The sequence below is a fragment of the Rhinopithecus roxellana genome, chromosome 5, assembly GCF_007565055.1.
Source record: "Rhinopithecus roxellana isolate Shanxi Qingling chromosome 5, ASM756505v1, whole genome shotgun sequence".
Taxonomy (NCBI): Eukaryota; Metazoa; Chordata; class Mammalia; order Primates; family Cercopithecidae; genus Rhinopithecus; species Rhinopithecus roxellana.
In genome coordinates this window covers 28,262,347-28,278,466 of record NC_044553.1, presented here as the reverse complement: position 1 = coordinate 28,278,466, position 16,120 = coordinate 28,262,347, and the positions used below count along the sequence as shown (strand labels likewise).

Sequence of the window (16,120 nt, the reverse complement as noted above, 5' to 3'; positions counted from 1 at the left end):
TGATGCAAGTGGTCTGGGGTCCTGCTTTTGGTGAACACTTGCCCAGGACGTCTTGTTGTGTGCAGTCTTTTAGCAGAAGCTAATGATGGGCAGCTCTAGGTTAGGGTTCTGAGCAGGACACGATAGAGCATGAAGGATAAGGGTCACTGGCCATTGTAGGTAGTCATGGAGTGAATTATTTGGTGGCCCTTTTGAAAAGGAACAGTGGCCACCAGCACCCTGTGCTGTCTCTGTCATGGCGATTTCCACTGTATTGTAGTTGCCTATTTGCTTGCACTTTTTTTCCAATTAGGCTGGAGAGCAGGGACTTGTCTTTCCTCTCTATACTCATAGCACCTAGGACCATGCTCAGTGTTTGCAGAAGACTAAGTATGTAAGTGAATGAATAGAAAAATGAAAGAATGTGTTGTAATTACTTACACATGAAGACATATTTAAAGGTTTCCAGCCTAAAAGTTTGACCAAGCTTGTTAAATATAGCCAACAGAGGAAGATGGTAATGTATGTGAAATATATTTTTAAATGTTGCATTGTTCTTTCCTATTAAATATGCAGGAGTTGGAGAGGCGCAGTGACTCCCACATGTGGCTGCACCTCATAATCGTCTAGGTGCCTTACTGTCTTATTAACTGAGTTTAAAAAGAAGTGAACAAATAATACATACACTTGGCATAAAGTGAAAATTAAGTGTATTATTCCTCACTTCCATTGTACCTCCCTGGAAACAACCATTTCTATCAGTTTCTTGTGTAGCTCTCCAGATATATTTGAAAGCATGTGTATCCATACCCTTTCTTACCTGAATGAGCCTGTGTTACAAACTCTATGTTGCATCTTGATTTTTTAACTTAACAATATATCTTAAAGATTATTCCATATTAACACATATAGATCTACCTCATTTACTACGATGGCTACATGGTATTCCGTTATATGGCATCTGTTACATATGTATGTAGGTAGTAATCCATTGTTGTTACAAGCAGTGTTGCAATGAAGATCAGTGAATGTATCTCTTTGAATACATGGACAAGTATGTGTAGGATGAATTCCTAGAGGTGGTATTCCTAGGTCAAAGAGAATGTGCATTTCAAATTTTGCAAAATTGCTCCCCAAAGAGGCTGCATGGATCATATTCTACCAATAGTATGAATGAAAGTACCTATTTCCCCACATTTCTGTTGGGACAATTTAAAAAAAATAAAGATTCTCAGACCGTCACAATTCTATGGCTTCCAAAACTTCTAGGACCAGTCCAGGGACCTGCTTGTTTTAAAAGTATCTCAGAAAGTGAGATGTTATCAATATTTAAATTTCACACTATTTCACATTTCTGTGATTCTGACTCAGAAGGTCCGTGGACCTGCCTTTGAAAACCACCAGGTTGGTGCATAGCACTCTGTATGCACCTACACTAGACACTGGCTTCCAGGTCCTGAAGCCCTTCCCCACTAATAAACAAACAGCTAAGAAGTGGGGAAGTAGTCCGGGTTGAAAATAATGCTCTGGCACCTTTTGCTTGCAGATCTCCTTTTTCTGCCTTGCTGTGTTTTCCATTTTGGTCTTAAGTCTCTTTTCTTCTCAGATGAATCACTCAGAGGTCAACCTCTTCCCACAGGTTCACAAGAATGTACTTTAAACATGTACTCTTTGAGGACACATTCTTTGACGAGTGCTATTTTGAAGATGTAACGTCAACAGATACCTACTTCAAAAATTGTACCATTGAATCAACCATCTTTTATAACACAGGTAGGTAAGAAGATTAACAGACTGAACAGACTGTAACAAGAGACAACTAGTGTTGTCCAAGAATCAAAATGCTGAGGCATCAACTGCAGGAGTAGGAAAGTATTCATAGATAGAAAAGCCAAGCCTTGGTGGGGAAATGGATTTTAGCCCCAGGCATGGCACAAATTAGGTGCACAGCCTTTGCTAAGGCATTTAATGTATCTGTGTCTCAGTTTTATCACAAATGAAATGGAAACAAAAGTTCTAGCCAAATATCCTCATCTCAGTGAGGCTGATGCTATACACGAGGGTCTTTGGTACGAACGAAGGATGACACAAATAACAACTAGCATTCCAGGAGGGCTGCATTTTATGCAGGGAATGCATGCATTCTTGAAGACCTTGCATAATTTGAAACTTGCAAAATGCAAGACTCATGTTCTCACAATAGTAAATGGAAAGGGAAAATTACATCTGTTCACACTTTGTGCATAAAGTGAAATACGAAGACTGTTTTAAAATCATACTATTCTAGATTTCTGTGATTTAAAAAGTCACAAAATTCTACCACTTCACCACTTGTTACTTTTACTACCCTCATCGTAAATTAATAACATACCAAGTGAAGTTGGGGTATAAGGAAACCAACTGAGCTTCATTAGGGGGCTTTACCTACATTGTCTCAATGGAGAAATGTACTATTTTTTATCCTTCTTTTATAGCTAAGGAAACCAAGTTAAGGAAATCAAGACTTAAGCGACTTGCTCAAGGCCATGGTTAGCAAGTGGAGGGAGTTTGGATTCATTCCTCAATGGTTTGGCTCTAAAACCTGCTATCTTTCCACAGAACTACTTGCATTATGTCCAGATCTATGCTTTATTTTTGGCATCAGCAGCAAGGGATAGTTTATATAAGAACATCTTTTTCCTCTATGATATCAGCCTCAAGAGCTTCAATATCTGGTCTCTAAATATTCTGGACTCTCTTAATAATTCATTCTGGCACTTACCTTCCTGAATTTCGTTTTAGACTGATCTTGAAACAATGATGAGTTCCAGAAGTTTACTAAGTGTCATTAAAAACTGGCATATCGTTTTATGATTTCAAGTTTGAATGATGCCTCCTCATTTGAATACTCTGATCATGGAGATTCTTGCAAACACATGTAGTCAGGAAATGTCAGAGCTGGGAGAAGCAGTGGAGATGATCAGGTGTACTCTTCCAATTCTGTAGATATTTTAGGTAGAGCCTCAGGGAGGTTAAAGAGGGTCAACAGCAGGGCCAGTTCCCCAAACGCAGGTTTCTGGGGAGCCTGTTTAGGACTTCTTCTGTCAGAACAGCTGATCTTAGAAGGTGTCAGAAGACTTGCAAACTGGTTCCAATGCAAATGGCTTTATTTTTTAAGAATGTTCAGGTTTTGGCACAGACTACAGCAGGGGCTCTGGAGTGATTGGCTCCATCTGGAACCAACTCTCTTGTGTTCTGCTTCCCTATGCCAGGCAGCCTCCAAGGAGAGGCCTAGCTATCATGGTCCTCAGCGTCTCAGTGTCACCTGATTAGTACAAACAGGACTGCTATCCAGCTGGAGAGGTTTTTTTTTGTTTTTTTGTTTTTTTGTTTTTTTTAAAGACAAGGTCTCCCTCTTTTGCCCAGGCTGGAGTGCAGTGGCATGACCATGGCTCAATGTAGACTTGACCTCCTGGGCTCAAGTGATCCTCCTGCCTCAGGTGCCAGAGTATCTGGGACTACAGGCACATACCACCTCACCTAGCTAATTTAAAAGAAAAATTTATTTATTTATTTATTTATTTATTTATTTATTTGTAGAGATAAGATCTCACTATGTTGCCCAGGCTGGTCCTGAACTCCTGAGCTCAAGTGATCCTCCTACCTCTGCCTCCTAAAGTGCTTGTATTACAGATGTGAACCACTACACCTGGTTGAGAGGATGCATTTTTAAGTATCTCAGTGTTAGTTTAATTCCCCCTTGCTTTTAGAAACTTGAACAGGTCATTACATTTTTTAAAGTTTCTCTATTCATCCATACCTTGATGACATGACCACATATTACCTTGACTTTGAGGCTGTCTGACTGGCAAAGGCTACCACAGCCTGCCTACAGGAGGGGGCAGACTTCATCCCTGCCTCTGCCTTTCTCTCTCCAGCTCCCTTGCACTTACATGAACCGAAGGTTTCCTTCTCTCTCTAGACCTCTACGAGCATAAGTTCATCAACTGTCGATTTATCAACTCCACCTTTCTGGAGCAGAAGGAGGGCTGCCACATGGACTTGGAGCAAGATAATGACTTCCTGATTTACCTCGTCAGCTTCCTGGGCAGCCTGTCTGTCTTACCCGGAAACATCATTTCTGCCCTGCTCATGGATAGAATCGGAAGGCTCAAGATGATTGGTGAGTTGTCAGCAGGGTCACTTTTGGGCTTCAACATGCTGGGGTAGTGACTTTCAAGTGTATTAAAACAGGGAAATTTTCCCTTTTATTAAGTAATTATTGCACAATAAACCCAACAAGTAAGATCACACATGGAGCTATAGAGCCAAGGATGCGTGCCTATAGAAAACTCCAGAGCTCCTTGGAAATAGTCAAGAATCTTTGGTCTAGGCGAGGGATTTTTGTTCATTTCCTGACAGAGAAATTCTGTGACAGTCATTTAATCTTTAGCACTTCAATAAGGGTAGTAATAATATCCACCCTGCCTCTTCATCAGATTATTGTCAGAAAAATACATAAAATGGTCCTGGATGATGGTTTGATGGTTGAAGGTAAACTGTATTACTTTTATTATTTAATAGCAATACCACTTTAGGCTTTGGAGTTGGACAGAGCCATGTTGAAGACATCACCGAAAGGCTGTTTGACCTTGAATGTGTTCCTTTGCTTCTCTGGACCTTAGTTTCTTTATTTATAAGAGAATGATTTCCACATCTAGCTGGTAGGGTTTTGTGAGAATTGAACATAAGGTACCTGTAATACTTGGCACATTGTAGGTTCTCAAAAATGGTAGCTATATTCATGTATGCCTTGCCTCATTCCATCGGGACTTGCAGCAATTCATTACAGAAACACATGCTATGAATGGTAAACAAGAAGCAAAATGTACACATTGAGGACCAGAGAAAATGTACATTAGAATATGAGTCAAGGCCAGGGGTGGGGAAGTGGACAATATGTTATTAATAAACATGCCATTAGGGACCTGCCTTAGGGAGGTCGTTGATTAGGAAAGTTAATACGAAGATTCCTAGCAGCAACGTGCAAAAGGAAACAAAATAAATCATAAAGTCATTTTATTGGAAAAGAGGAAATTGATCAAGTCTTCATGGAAAGGAACTCTTTTCCTGGCATTTGGCTCGTACGTGAATATCACTATTATAAATAGTAGCATGCATATTCAGCGTGGTGAGCATGAGAAGTGCCTGTGACTTCAGCTTTTTAATCTCGTGGTGAGGGTGGAGTCATCTCTTAGGTACGGCAGACTTCATGCTCTCCTCTCTTAGAGGGAGTGAGTGCCTGGTTAGTCCTGAGGCCCTATGGAGGAAGGGACAATGGCTTACTCATTTCCGTGACCCCTGTGTCCAGCGCAGTGCCTGCAGTAGAGCTGACACTCAGCAATGCCGCTGAACTGACCAGAACAGATGAAGATGGCCTCTTTCCTAGGTTAGCTCCAAACATCAAGCTTTCAGCAGAAGACACTACAGGTTGTCATCTTAAAAAAAATTTTGGCTGGGAGTCAGGTGGCTCCATCTCTGCCAAGATTAGCTTTATGTGTTGACCCAAGTCAACTTCTTTGAGCTTCCGTTTCCATTGTTAAAATAATACCTCTGTTTGCCTCAATGAGATAGGGGTATGAGAGCAGACATGTGACACTTCTGCCATTTGTCACCAGCCTTATGAGTCCCAGAGTTTACCAGTGGAGTCTCTGGTCTGTTCATGAAGCAGCTGAGGAAGTTTTGCGGGAGGCAGGGTTATAAGGATGGGGTGGGTGCCCAAGTCGACAAGAACATCCCACCACCTAACGACCTGCCACATGCTCCCTCGTGGAAGTGGAGGGGGGGTGGTGTGGCTGGGCACAGGGGCAGGCGGAATGGTGAGACAGCAGACATCCTTTCCCTCACCGCTGAAGCCCTTCTTATAGTGAATACATCACAGGTCAAAACAATTCCTATAATGCTAAATAAAGGCATGCTCTCCAATGAGAGATCTAGAACTAACATTTAATCATTCCTTATAGCCTACTCTCTTGTGAATGTCTCTGTTTTGTTTCTGAGCTAGAGGCAAGCTTGTTAAGAGCTCAGACAGGGCCTTCTTTGTCTCTCTACCCTTCAGTCTTTAGTAAAAGGCCTGACGTGCAGTGGGTCGACTGTGATATTGGCAGTGCATGGTAAAGATGAGGTGCTCAATTAATACCTATTTCACTAGGATATGGGATGTGGGGGAACCACTTTGAAATAGTCCTATCCCGAGCTCTCAGACCAACCCCGCTAGAAAATCTGCAAGCACATTTTTGTTCTGCTCAATCTGCTGGGCTCTTTGTAGTGTGCAAGTCATTTCTTGTTATCAGTGGAGTAGAAGTTTTCCTGACTAGGCTGTTACCCACTCATTTATTCATTCAGTAACATTTATTTATACAGTACTTATTCTCTCAAGGCTGGGTGGGAGGCAATGGGAATGCAACAGTAATTGAAACAGACAATATCCCCATGCTTATGGTGCAAATGATCTGTTGGGAGAGGCAGACTTCAACTAGAAATTTCATTTACTTCAACACTATGACATGCTTATTATTATTGAATATTATTAATGTTGAACATGTGTTCAATATTAATGCATTGAACTCTCACGATAACCCTATGAGGTAGGCACTAATTTAATCAACATTTTAGAGATGGGGACAGTGAAACAGCTCACAGAAAGGTGAAGCAACTCACTCATGGTCACACAGGTAGTACGTAAGCCGACATTTGCACCCGGGCCTCCCAATTACAAGAGGAATAAGAATTATAGAAATGGAAGTACACTGGGCCCTGGGAACTTATAGCAGGAACACCTAACAGAGTTGAAGGATCGGGGAAGGCCTCCCTGAGTATTAGCTGATTTGTCAGATGATCATGTTTTGTGGTTATCAAGTGTTTGCCAGCATTTACTGTAAGCCAAGCCCCGTGGCTGGCCCCTCTGAGGGATGTATGGATGTAGAGGGTATTGTCCACAGAGCACTTGGGGTCCTAGGTATGCCAGTTTCCCTTGTTCTAGTTCTCTCCTAGCTTTTGGAAAAAGGTTACCAGGCACCTGCTCACAGCCCTACCGCTTCCCAGACTGGGCAGGATCCAGTTGGGCAGTTATCATTTCCTAGTTCATCAGCAAAGATTGGCACTAGTCTTGCAGCCCCAGTCTGAGGGTGACACTCCAGGCTGAGGCCCATCCCTGGGGAGGCGTTTCTTATTGAGGCCAGGTCGGTCTCTGGCTTCTTGCCAACTGGAATACCTTCTTCCCACAGGGTGCTGGTGCCTGGTGGGGCACTCGTGCCCTGTGTCCCGATTGGTTGTTTGAGACCTGCTTCCTTCCCACCTTTCTGTTCACCCTATTTCCACCTCGTCGCCAGTCACTTTCCTGGGCTGCAACCTGTTTTGCCATGCTCTGCATCCACCTTGGACTTGGAGCTTGCATACCAAGTTCCTCCGGGCTGAACTTACTGGATTTGGGCAGCATTTGACAGTCTTCTTTGGATGGGATCTCCTATTAGCTCTATAAGGGCTGTGCCGCTCATTTTCTGTTCACTCCCATCCCCACCCCAGAGATCTGAGCTGCACTTCTCCACCCTGCTGGGAGCCCTGCGAGGCTAACTTCATGGACTGCATACTTAGATTCCTGGAGAGGAAAAGGGATTCACCCCAGATAGTTCTAGTAAGGAAACCTTACTCATAGTGCTTTTAGAGGTGTGGGCAGGGTTGTGGAAACAAATAAGGCAGGTGAGGCCCCCAGACACTAGCAAAAGTGAGAAGCAGTTACCACCTCTATGGCTATGAGGACAAGCGGGGGCAGTTGCACTCACAGAGCTCCGTGGGGGCTGGAACCATGGAACAAGAGCTACCTGGGAGGAACTGGGGTCTTGGAGGGATGGGGGCATTTGCACTCACAGAGCTCCGTGGGGGCTGGAACCATGGAACAAGAGCTACCTGGGAGGAACTGGGGTCTTGGAGGGATGCGGCCATTGCCAGAAAAGGCCTTCTACCCCAGGGGAGGAGTTGGGAAGAGGTACTCCAGCCACTTTCCCCTCCCAACTGATAAGAAAGTCCATGGGGTTAGTGGGTAGAGGGTATTGTTCACAGAGCACATGTATAGAGTACAGAGTATAGAGTAGGGCTGAAAAGGGCAGGTCAGATCTCTGGGGTGGGAATTCGGGTAAATGCAGAATGGCACCGCCTTTCTTCAGGTTTCCCTTCAGTAGCCCATGTATAGGTGTGTTCTCACCAGGTTATAAGCTCCATGAGAATGGATTTTTTTAAATTATGTTTTTATTTTCAATTTATAAATTACAATTGTGTATTTTTATGGAGTACGATGTGATATTTTGATGCATATATATGATGTGGAATGATTAAGTCAAGCTAATTAACATATCCATCACCACACATATATATGTTTTGTGGTGAGACTATTTGATATTTACTCTCAGCAATTTTGAAATATACAATACATTGTTAGTAACTGTAGTCACCATGCTATGTAGTAGATCTTGAAAAGTGAGATGATGCAGATGTTTCTGTGCCTGGCTTACCCCATGGACTGTATCAGGCATCCTGCCTTCCAGGTTCATCCATGTTGTCATAAATGGCAGAATTCCTTTCTCTTTTCTTTTCTTTTTCTTTTCTTTTCCTACCTTCCTCTCTCTCCCTTCCTTCATTCCTTCCTTCCTTCTTTCCTTCCTTCTTTCCCTCCCTCCTTCTTTCCTTCTTTTTCTCCTCTTTTTTTGACAGCATCTTGCTCTGTCACCAGGTTGGAGTGCAGTGGTGCCATCTCGGCTCACTGCAACCTCTGCCTCCCTGCTTCAAATAATTCTCGTGCCTCAGCCTCCCAAGTAGCTGGGATTACAGGTGTGCACCACTGAGTCTGGCTACTTTTTGTATTTTTCGTAGAGACAGGGTTTTACCATGTTGGTCAGGCTGGTCTTGAACTCCTGACCTCAAGTGATCCACCCACCTTGGCCTCCTGAAGTACTGGGATTACAGGCGTGAGCCACTGTGACTGCCAGAATTCCTTTCTTTTTAATGTCTGAATAGTATCCCATTGTGTACGTAAACCACATTTTCTTTATCCACTCACCTGTTGATGGCCACTTAGGTTGACTCCATATTTTGACTATTGTGAATATTGCTGCATTGAACAAGAGGCATAGATCTCTTTGACATCCTGGTTTCAAATCAAGACTGAGGTTTTGTTTTTGCTTTTTGGCTGATACTGATGTAGCTCAAGCACCTAGAACAATGTCTGGTACATAATAGATTCTCAATAAATGCCCCATCTGCCCTGTCCCGTCATTCTGAGCTGGGCAGCACCTTAGTGTGGTGACTTCAGAAGCCTTCCTAAGTCTGGTGATCCGACCCACGCAGAGGGCTCTAATGCTATGGCTGGGGTGCCATGGGAGGGTTCCAGCTGTGCTCTCTCTGTGTGGAGGATGAACCTAATACTTCAGGCAGCCTTGGCTTCAGGTGTACCAGTGAGGGTGGGAGATGGGACGAGAACTGTGAGTGATAGCCGTGTGCAAGACACAGGCCTCGTGTTTCTTTTTGACCTTGAACTCCCTCTGCAGGTGGCTCCATGTTAATCTCTGCAGTCTGCTGCTTCTTCCTGTTTTTTGGCAACAGCGAGTCTGCGATGATCGGCTGGCAGTGCCTGTTCTGTGGGACAAGCATTGCAGCCTGGAATGCTCTGGATGTGATCACAGTGGAGCTGTATCCCACCAACCAGAGGTCAGTTCTTCCATGGGCTTTCCTCAGGGACTTGTTTGGGTTTCTTTGGTCAGAAGTCTACCTGCTCCCTGAATCTCATGCTGCGCATGGCCATCATGGTCTTTCTGCTGTTCCATGAAACAAACGTCTCTTACATTGAGCTTCTCCTGCATGGGGGATGGCATAGACCTGAAAGTTGGCAGGCTAGGGCTTGATAAGGTTGGAAGGATAGCAAGAAGCAAAGGATGGGAGCAGACTATGTCCAGGAGAAGGAAATATTAGAGTGAAAAGTTGGCAAAACCATACGTGTCATGTAATTCACAAGAGAGAACAGACCTGCCAATGGGAGATAAGGCAAAAAAGTGAAGAACTGGAATAGCACAGGGGCAGGGAGATAAATAAAACTCAGGAGGCAGCATGTAGTCCAGGGAATCTGCAGAGAATGTGGCAGGGAGGCTCAGGGGTTACTTTTATTTTGCACAGGTCATATATGGGAAGAGGCCTGGTGTAAAGGCATAGGGTGAAAGTCATTACTTAGTAATTGTTTTTCTTCGTGGAGGGGAAATTGTGAATTTTAAGGAGAGAAGATAAGAGGCCCCGTGTTCAAAAAGGAATGTGAAATGGTAAGGAAGGTGGGTAAATGAAATTCTGCAAAAATCTTAGTGATATTTCCAAAATTGGCGACAGAGATAACTAAGGATATACTGGGATATAGATAACTAAGGAAGAGCACAATGTGTCACATTTGGAGCCCCTCTCATTTGAGTCAAAGAACTGCTAAGTTTTACACAAAATAACAGGAGGACAAATGATTATTATTTGAATATGATGTGATTTTACATCTAGGAAACCTAAGAGAATTAACTAATGAGACTACTAGAGAGAAAAAGACAATTTGGTCAGGTGGTCAGTAATAAAACTAAATTATGTGTAGGTTTTAAAATATATTGAAAAAGTTAAAGATGCAATTCAAATCCATTTAATAACAGCAGACATCATAAAATAATTAGGGATCAACTTGACAAGTGAAACACTTAAATGAAGAAAACCATAAAGCTTTACTAAGAGATATTTTAAAAAGACACATAAGAGAAGATAAATATATGCCAGCTCAGTGACTTGGGAGGCCGAGGCAAAAGGATTGCTTGAAGGCAGGAGTTTGAGATCAGCCTGGGCAATATAGTGAGATCCCATCTCTACAAAATATATTGGAAAATTAGCCAGGCATAGTGGCATGTGCCTGTAGTCCTAACTACTCAGGAGGCTGAGGGGGAGAGCTGCTAGAGCCCCGGGGGTTCAAGGTTCTAGTGAGCTAGGATCACAACACTGCACACCAGCCTGGGTGACAGAGACAGACCCTGTCTCAGAAAATGTATATATTTATGGATTATATATTTATATACGATTATGATATATATAATTAATAGCACATAATTAGTATATTTTTATTATAGATAAATAAATGTATATATATTTAAGAGACAAGATATACCTAATTTTGGATAAGAAGATTCAATCTTACAAAAATGTCAAATTGTATTTAGTTTTTTTCTAATATAAAAGAGTTCATTCAAAATTCAGCAAGTTTTTCTTCCCCCCCGGGAACTTGAAAAAAGTTTATTTTAAAACAGTACGTGTGTTAGAAGATCCAAGAAAATACAAAAACAAAAATACTAAGACAAACAAACGAAAAAGACTGGGTTGGTGATTATAAAGCTACAGTGTGGTACAGTTATAGACAAAAATGAAAGAGTTTTAAGTACAAAAATATACCCACTTTCTTAATAAACTTGTGTTATGAGAAAGAAACGTTTTATTTCACTTGGGGAGAGGTAGTATTGGGGATATTGCCTCTGCATACAGATGGGGTCATGAAAGAATAAATGATTAGCAATAGTTCTCACTGGAAAGTGGGATTGAAAGATCATAATTAGGATTAGGTTTTGCTGTGGCTGACAGAAACCTCAAATACATTGCTGTGGTCTTGAGAAGGTTAAGCATTGCATTTTTTCTTTCCTGAAAAAGTCTAGAGTGGGTGATGCAGGCTCTTTCCATCTCATTGTTTTTCATTGCATGGACTCACCATGGTCCAAAATGAAACCATCTGTGTTCCATCATGAAGCAGGGTAGAAGGAAAAGAATGAAGGGGAACAGAGCAAAAGGCCCACCCACAACGTCCCTTAAGGAAGCTTCTTGGAAACTGCTGCCACTTTCACTTACATCCCATTGGCCAAAACTGAGTCACATGGCCATTCTCAGCAGCAAATGAGTCTGGGAAATGTAGTCCTACATTTGGGGAAATGCTATTTGGGGGCAACTGGCAGTCTCTGCTTCAGGAGGGTTGAGAATGTTAAAAGAGGGAACACTTACATTTTCTGCTTTGCATACTTCTTTATCCTTTCAGGATTTCCATAGTAAGCATGTAGTACCTGTAAAAATTTTTTAAATAGATATCTGAAAAAAAAAAAAAACCAAAAAAGAAAAACACTTGAAGAAAATGCTTCAAAATGTTAACAGAGGTGATTGTCTCTCAGTGAAGAGGTTAGATATCCATGCATATTTATATTATTCTATATTTCCAAATTTGACTACAATGAGAATGTGTTATTTTTATATTTAGGGAAAAAAATTCCCTTGTACCCCTCTTCCCCCTGCAATAAGGAAAAGAAAGATTACAGTCCTGTTCATCTGATGAGGTTCAAAATGTCAGAATTATTTCCATTCCTCTTCTTTTACAGAGCAACAGCCTTCGGCATTCTCAATGGGTTATGCAAATTTGGCGCCATCCTGGGAAACACCATATTTGCTTCTTTTGTTGGGATAACCAAAGTGGTCCCCATCCTTCTGGCTGCTGCTTCTCTGGTTGGGGGTGGCCTGATTGCCCTTCGACTGCCAGAGACTCGAGAACAGGTCCTGATGTGAACCACGTATGGGAAAAGGAAAGGTCAAGAGAATCTTGTCCAGGACACTAAAATGCATCCACACTTCCTGCCTATCACGGTCCAGAGGGCACCTCGGATAACACGCGAGGAGAAGTTGACTTTGTGACCCCTAGTTTAGGACCCACTTCAGCTGTCAATATGTTTGTAACTCAGGTGACTGTTTTGGGGGTGCCCTGAGCCACCCTTAGAATCACAGAGCTGCGTGTTTAACTTCAGGTCTTCCCAGTCCAAGGCAGGGAGAGGATTCTCCAGTGAGTGCACACACTATGCGAGGAATAAGCATTTCTCTAAGTCAAGTGCAAGGACTTATTTGCATTTCAAAAGGAATTAGAGGGTAAGAAATACCCAAGCTCCTCCATAAAGCTCCTTGGAGCCCAACAACTTAACAAATCAACTTGGCTGGAAGTTAGAGTCATTATATGAAGATTGGGCTTGAAGTACAGGATACATATATTTTTGCATTTAAAAGTATCACCTATCATATTTTCCACTCGAATACTGGCATGGTAGCATTGAGAATACTCTGATCTGGAAAGCCAAATATTTGAGCAACATCTATAGCGATCTACTTTTCTCCTAAGTCTCCTAGGCTTTCCATGATAATTAGGTGATACATTTAAGAAGGATATTTATTTCTGTTTTGCTCTATTCAAAGAAATTGAATGGGTTAGGTATTCTGTAAACTAAGTTTGTATATAACTTTATTTGGGTTTAATTTCCACAACTGGTATCTGCAAATATTGCCAGCATTTTAGCCATATTTTGGGAGAACTTGGTGTTTGAGGTCCCAGGAAATGAGGTCTGATCAAATGAAATGCAAGCACAATTTCTTACAGCCATTTAACTTTCTGCTGGGAGGATGTACTTAACAAACTCATGTTGTCCAGTCCACTTAATCCAGGCACTTTCTTTGTGCAGTTGGAGTGAGTAGTTACTTCTCTCTCTTACACAGATGACTTGTGAAACTCAAGCTTACCATCTTCAGTGCTGGCATTTTACTTTGCCACTCACCCCAAAACAACATGAGATGTGTTCAGTGGCCTCTGGTACTCTTTCTGGCAAGAATCAAACAACATGGGGACTGAGGGAGGGATGGGGAAGTGTAGCCACAGTTCTTCCAAGTGTAAATACTTTTTGTTTGTTCTAGCGGTAAAATGCAAATGCAATCCATATTTGTTAGAACGGTCGGGTCTCATGAGAAATCTATGCTATGTGTCCAGGGCTTTTGAAACAGAGTCCATTGGAGTGGGAGTTAGGGAGTGTAGTGGATGCCAAATATGTCTTTCTTCAGTGCTTAAGATAACTCTTTCCTGAAATCCAGCTTTGAACATAAACAGGGGTGTGAGTTGGGGGAGGAGCCTAGGACAAACCTGTCTGATGAAGTTCAGCAATAGACTGAAGTCTTGACTGCATGAAAGAGGAACAACATCAGAAGTGTCTGACAATGGAGGGGACAGTGAGCTATGCACAACCGCCAGTGGAGGTGAACTTGAACCTGCCCAGGCCGAATGAACATCAGCCTGCAAGAACTAGTTCTTTGAATTGATTTGCAATGCTCTCAATGGCTACAAAGTGCCACATTTTCCCTGTCAGAGATCTCCAAAAATTTCAAACAGAATAATAATGGCGCATCGAGTGTTTTCTCAGTTTTGGAGAAATGCTTAGGTCCTATGATAGCTTCGGGACATCTTTCTGTAATTTTCCTCAATTAATGGGTTGGTAGAGGTAAATCTTATGACACCTTTCCACTGTCGATTTGTGATCAGTTTTAGTGGTTAAAATGTTTACTCTCCTTCTGTCAACCCTCACCTTTTTATTTACACCCCTCCCTTTTTTTCTGTACAGGGAGAGAAGACATATCGACTCTGACTGGACACCCTGATTCCTCCAAATATATATACCACTGTGTATTAATCTTTCTGTCAGTGTTTTATAGGGGTACCTAACATAATGCTGTGTCAACAATGAAAGGCTTGATGTAATATAGCTGTAATTTACCTTCCATATGAATGCAGTGGTTAGGTTCATAAAAGAGAATTGTGTGAGTCTGGGATTACCACATCTAAAACATTATTCTTTAATGGGATAATACTGTTCATTGAACAGCTACCACTTAAAGAATTTGCAGGACAGTTAGAGCCTGCATTTCTAGTTAAGATGGATCTTGTAAATTTAAAATCAGATTAACTTTTGAGTGCTGGGGTGGCTGCAATAATTTGGGGGCTAACTCCATTTGGTTTCCAAGCTGTCACTTCTGCATTATCTTTACGGGTCTTTAAACCAGCCACCTAACCAATCAAGGGCAATTCCCATCTGATCTATCACTCAGGCCTTTGTAAAGAGTGCAGCCAAGCTCTGCAGACTTTTCTCATGAAGGATTGTCTAGCACGAGTACCTGGCTACTTAAATGCTGTCACTCCTGCTGAGATAAATGCGTCTTTAAAAATAGTCTCTGCGGCAGGTCACTGGGGGGACAATGTACAGCATCTGGCCATCCACTTCTTTTTCATTTCATGTTCTACCCCAAGAGACTCCCAATGTCGGCTGTGGAGGGTTAAAAGGATGAGGCTCTCCTTTGTTTAGCAAATCCGTTCACAGTTCATGATGATGTATTTTATGATGCCAAGCTTGGAGATAGTTGCTTTCCGTAGTCCCAACTGTATTGTGTCATCTCCTGATACTGATTTTTGATCTTTTGTTTTATTAAAAATAATTAGTGAAAGAGGTGTGCCTATCTGTGAAGTTTGTAGTACATTATCCTGAAGTTATGTAACAAATAACCCCCAACCCCAGCGTTCCCTGCTACCTTGTGTTCATTAAAACTAAATAATAAAAATAACTGTAAGAAAACCTTAAGAACTGGGGTTAGAGATTATTTTCAGGCACTAGGGTCTCTTCTGTATTCCTAAATTGATTGAATCAGCAGGGAGAAACATCGAGAATCGGTTCCTTCAACTTTTTGTTTTGCAACATGGGGACCTCAAGAGGTTAAATGATGTGGCCAAGGTTACATGTAATGTGAGGAGAGGGTGAAAAGGCCTAAGGTGATGCTCTCGTGACAATTCTGGGGAAGCCTGCAGTTTGAGGAATGGGACAACGTGACACATATTCTCTGTTCCCTGAGACCATTCATTGACTATTCCCTTGGTGGCTTTACTAGAATGAGAGGAAGCATCAGTTTAAACATAAAAAGATTAGCATTCATTCATTCATTCATTCAGCAAATCCTTATTGAGCCCTGACTGTGGGCCAGTCCCTGTGCCAAGTCCTGGGGACACACTGATGAAACAACTGGTCACAGTTTCTGCCTCCTACCTAATTCCACTTACAGGGAGTAGGCAAGATGGATATTAAATTGGCCATAAACACTGAGGACAATGACCTTACAATCCGCAAAATGCACCTTTCGTTTGTAAAAAGATTGCTACTACTTTACTTGTCAGCTGTGGATTTCCAAATGTGGTGGCTCCCTCCTCTTTTTT

The 16,120-nt window shown here is 42.1% G+C and overlaps 1 protein-coding gene across 2 annotated transcripts in view; it reads left to right on the top strand.

Annotated features, from left to right (window-relative positions):
• The window catches only part of SV2B (synaptic vesicle glycoprotein 2B), a 185,110-nt gene extending 169,616 nt beyond the window's left edge, over nucleotides 1-15,494 (top strand). The window contains exons 9-12 of one of the 2 annotated variants that reach the window (XM_030931464.1): nucleotides 1,619-1,752; nucleotides 3,941-4,141; nucleotides 9,558-9,717; nucleotides 12,435-15,494. In XM_030931464.1, coding sequence (XP_030787324.1) covers nucleotides 1,619-1,752; nucleotides 3,941-4,141; nucleotides 9,558-9,717; nucleotides 12,435-12,618 — 679 coding nt within the window. In that variant the 3' untranslated portion in view covers nucleotides 12,619-15,494. The remainder of the gene's footprint in view (nucleotides 1-1,618; nucleotides 1,753-3,940; nucleotides 4,142-9,557; nucleotides 9,718-12,434) is intronic. The other variant, XM_030931463.1, reaches the window with a different exon arrangement.
• Nucleotides 15,495-16,120: the final 626 nt, after the last annotated feature.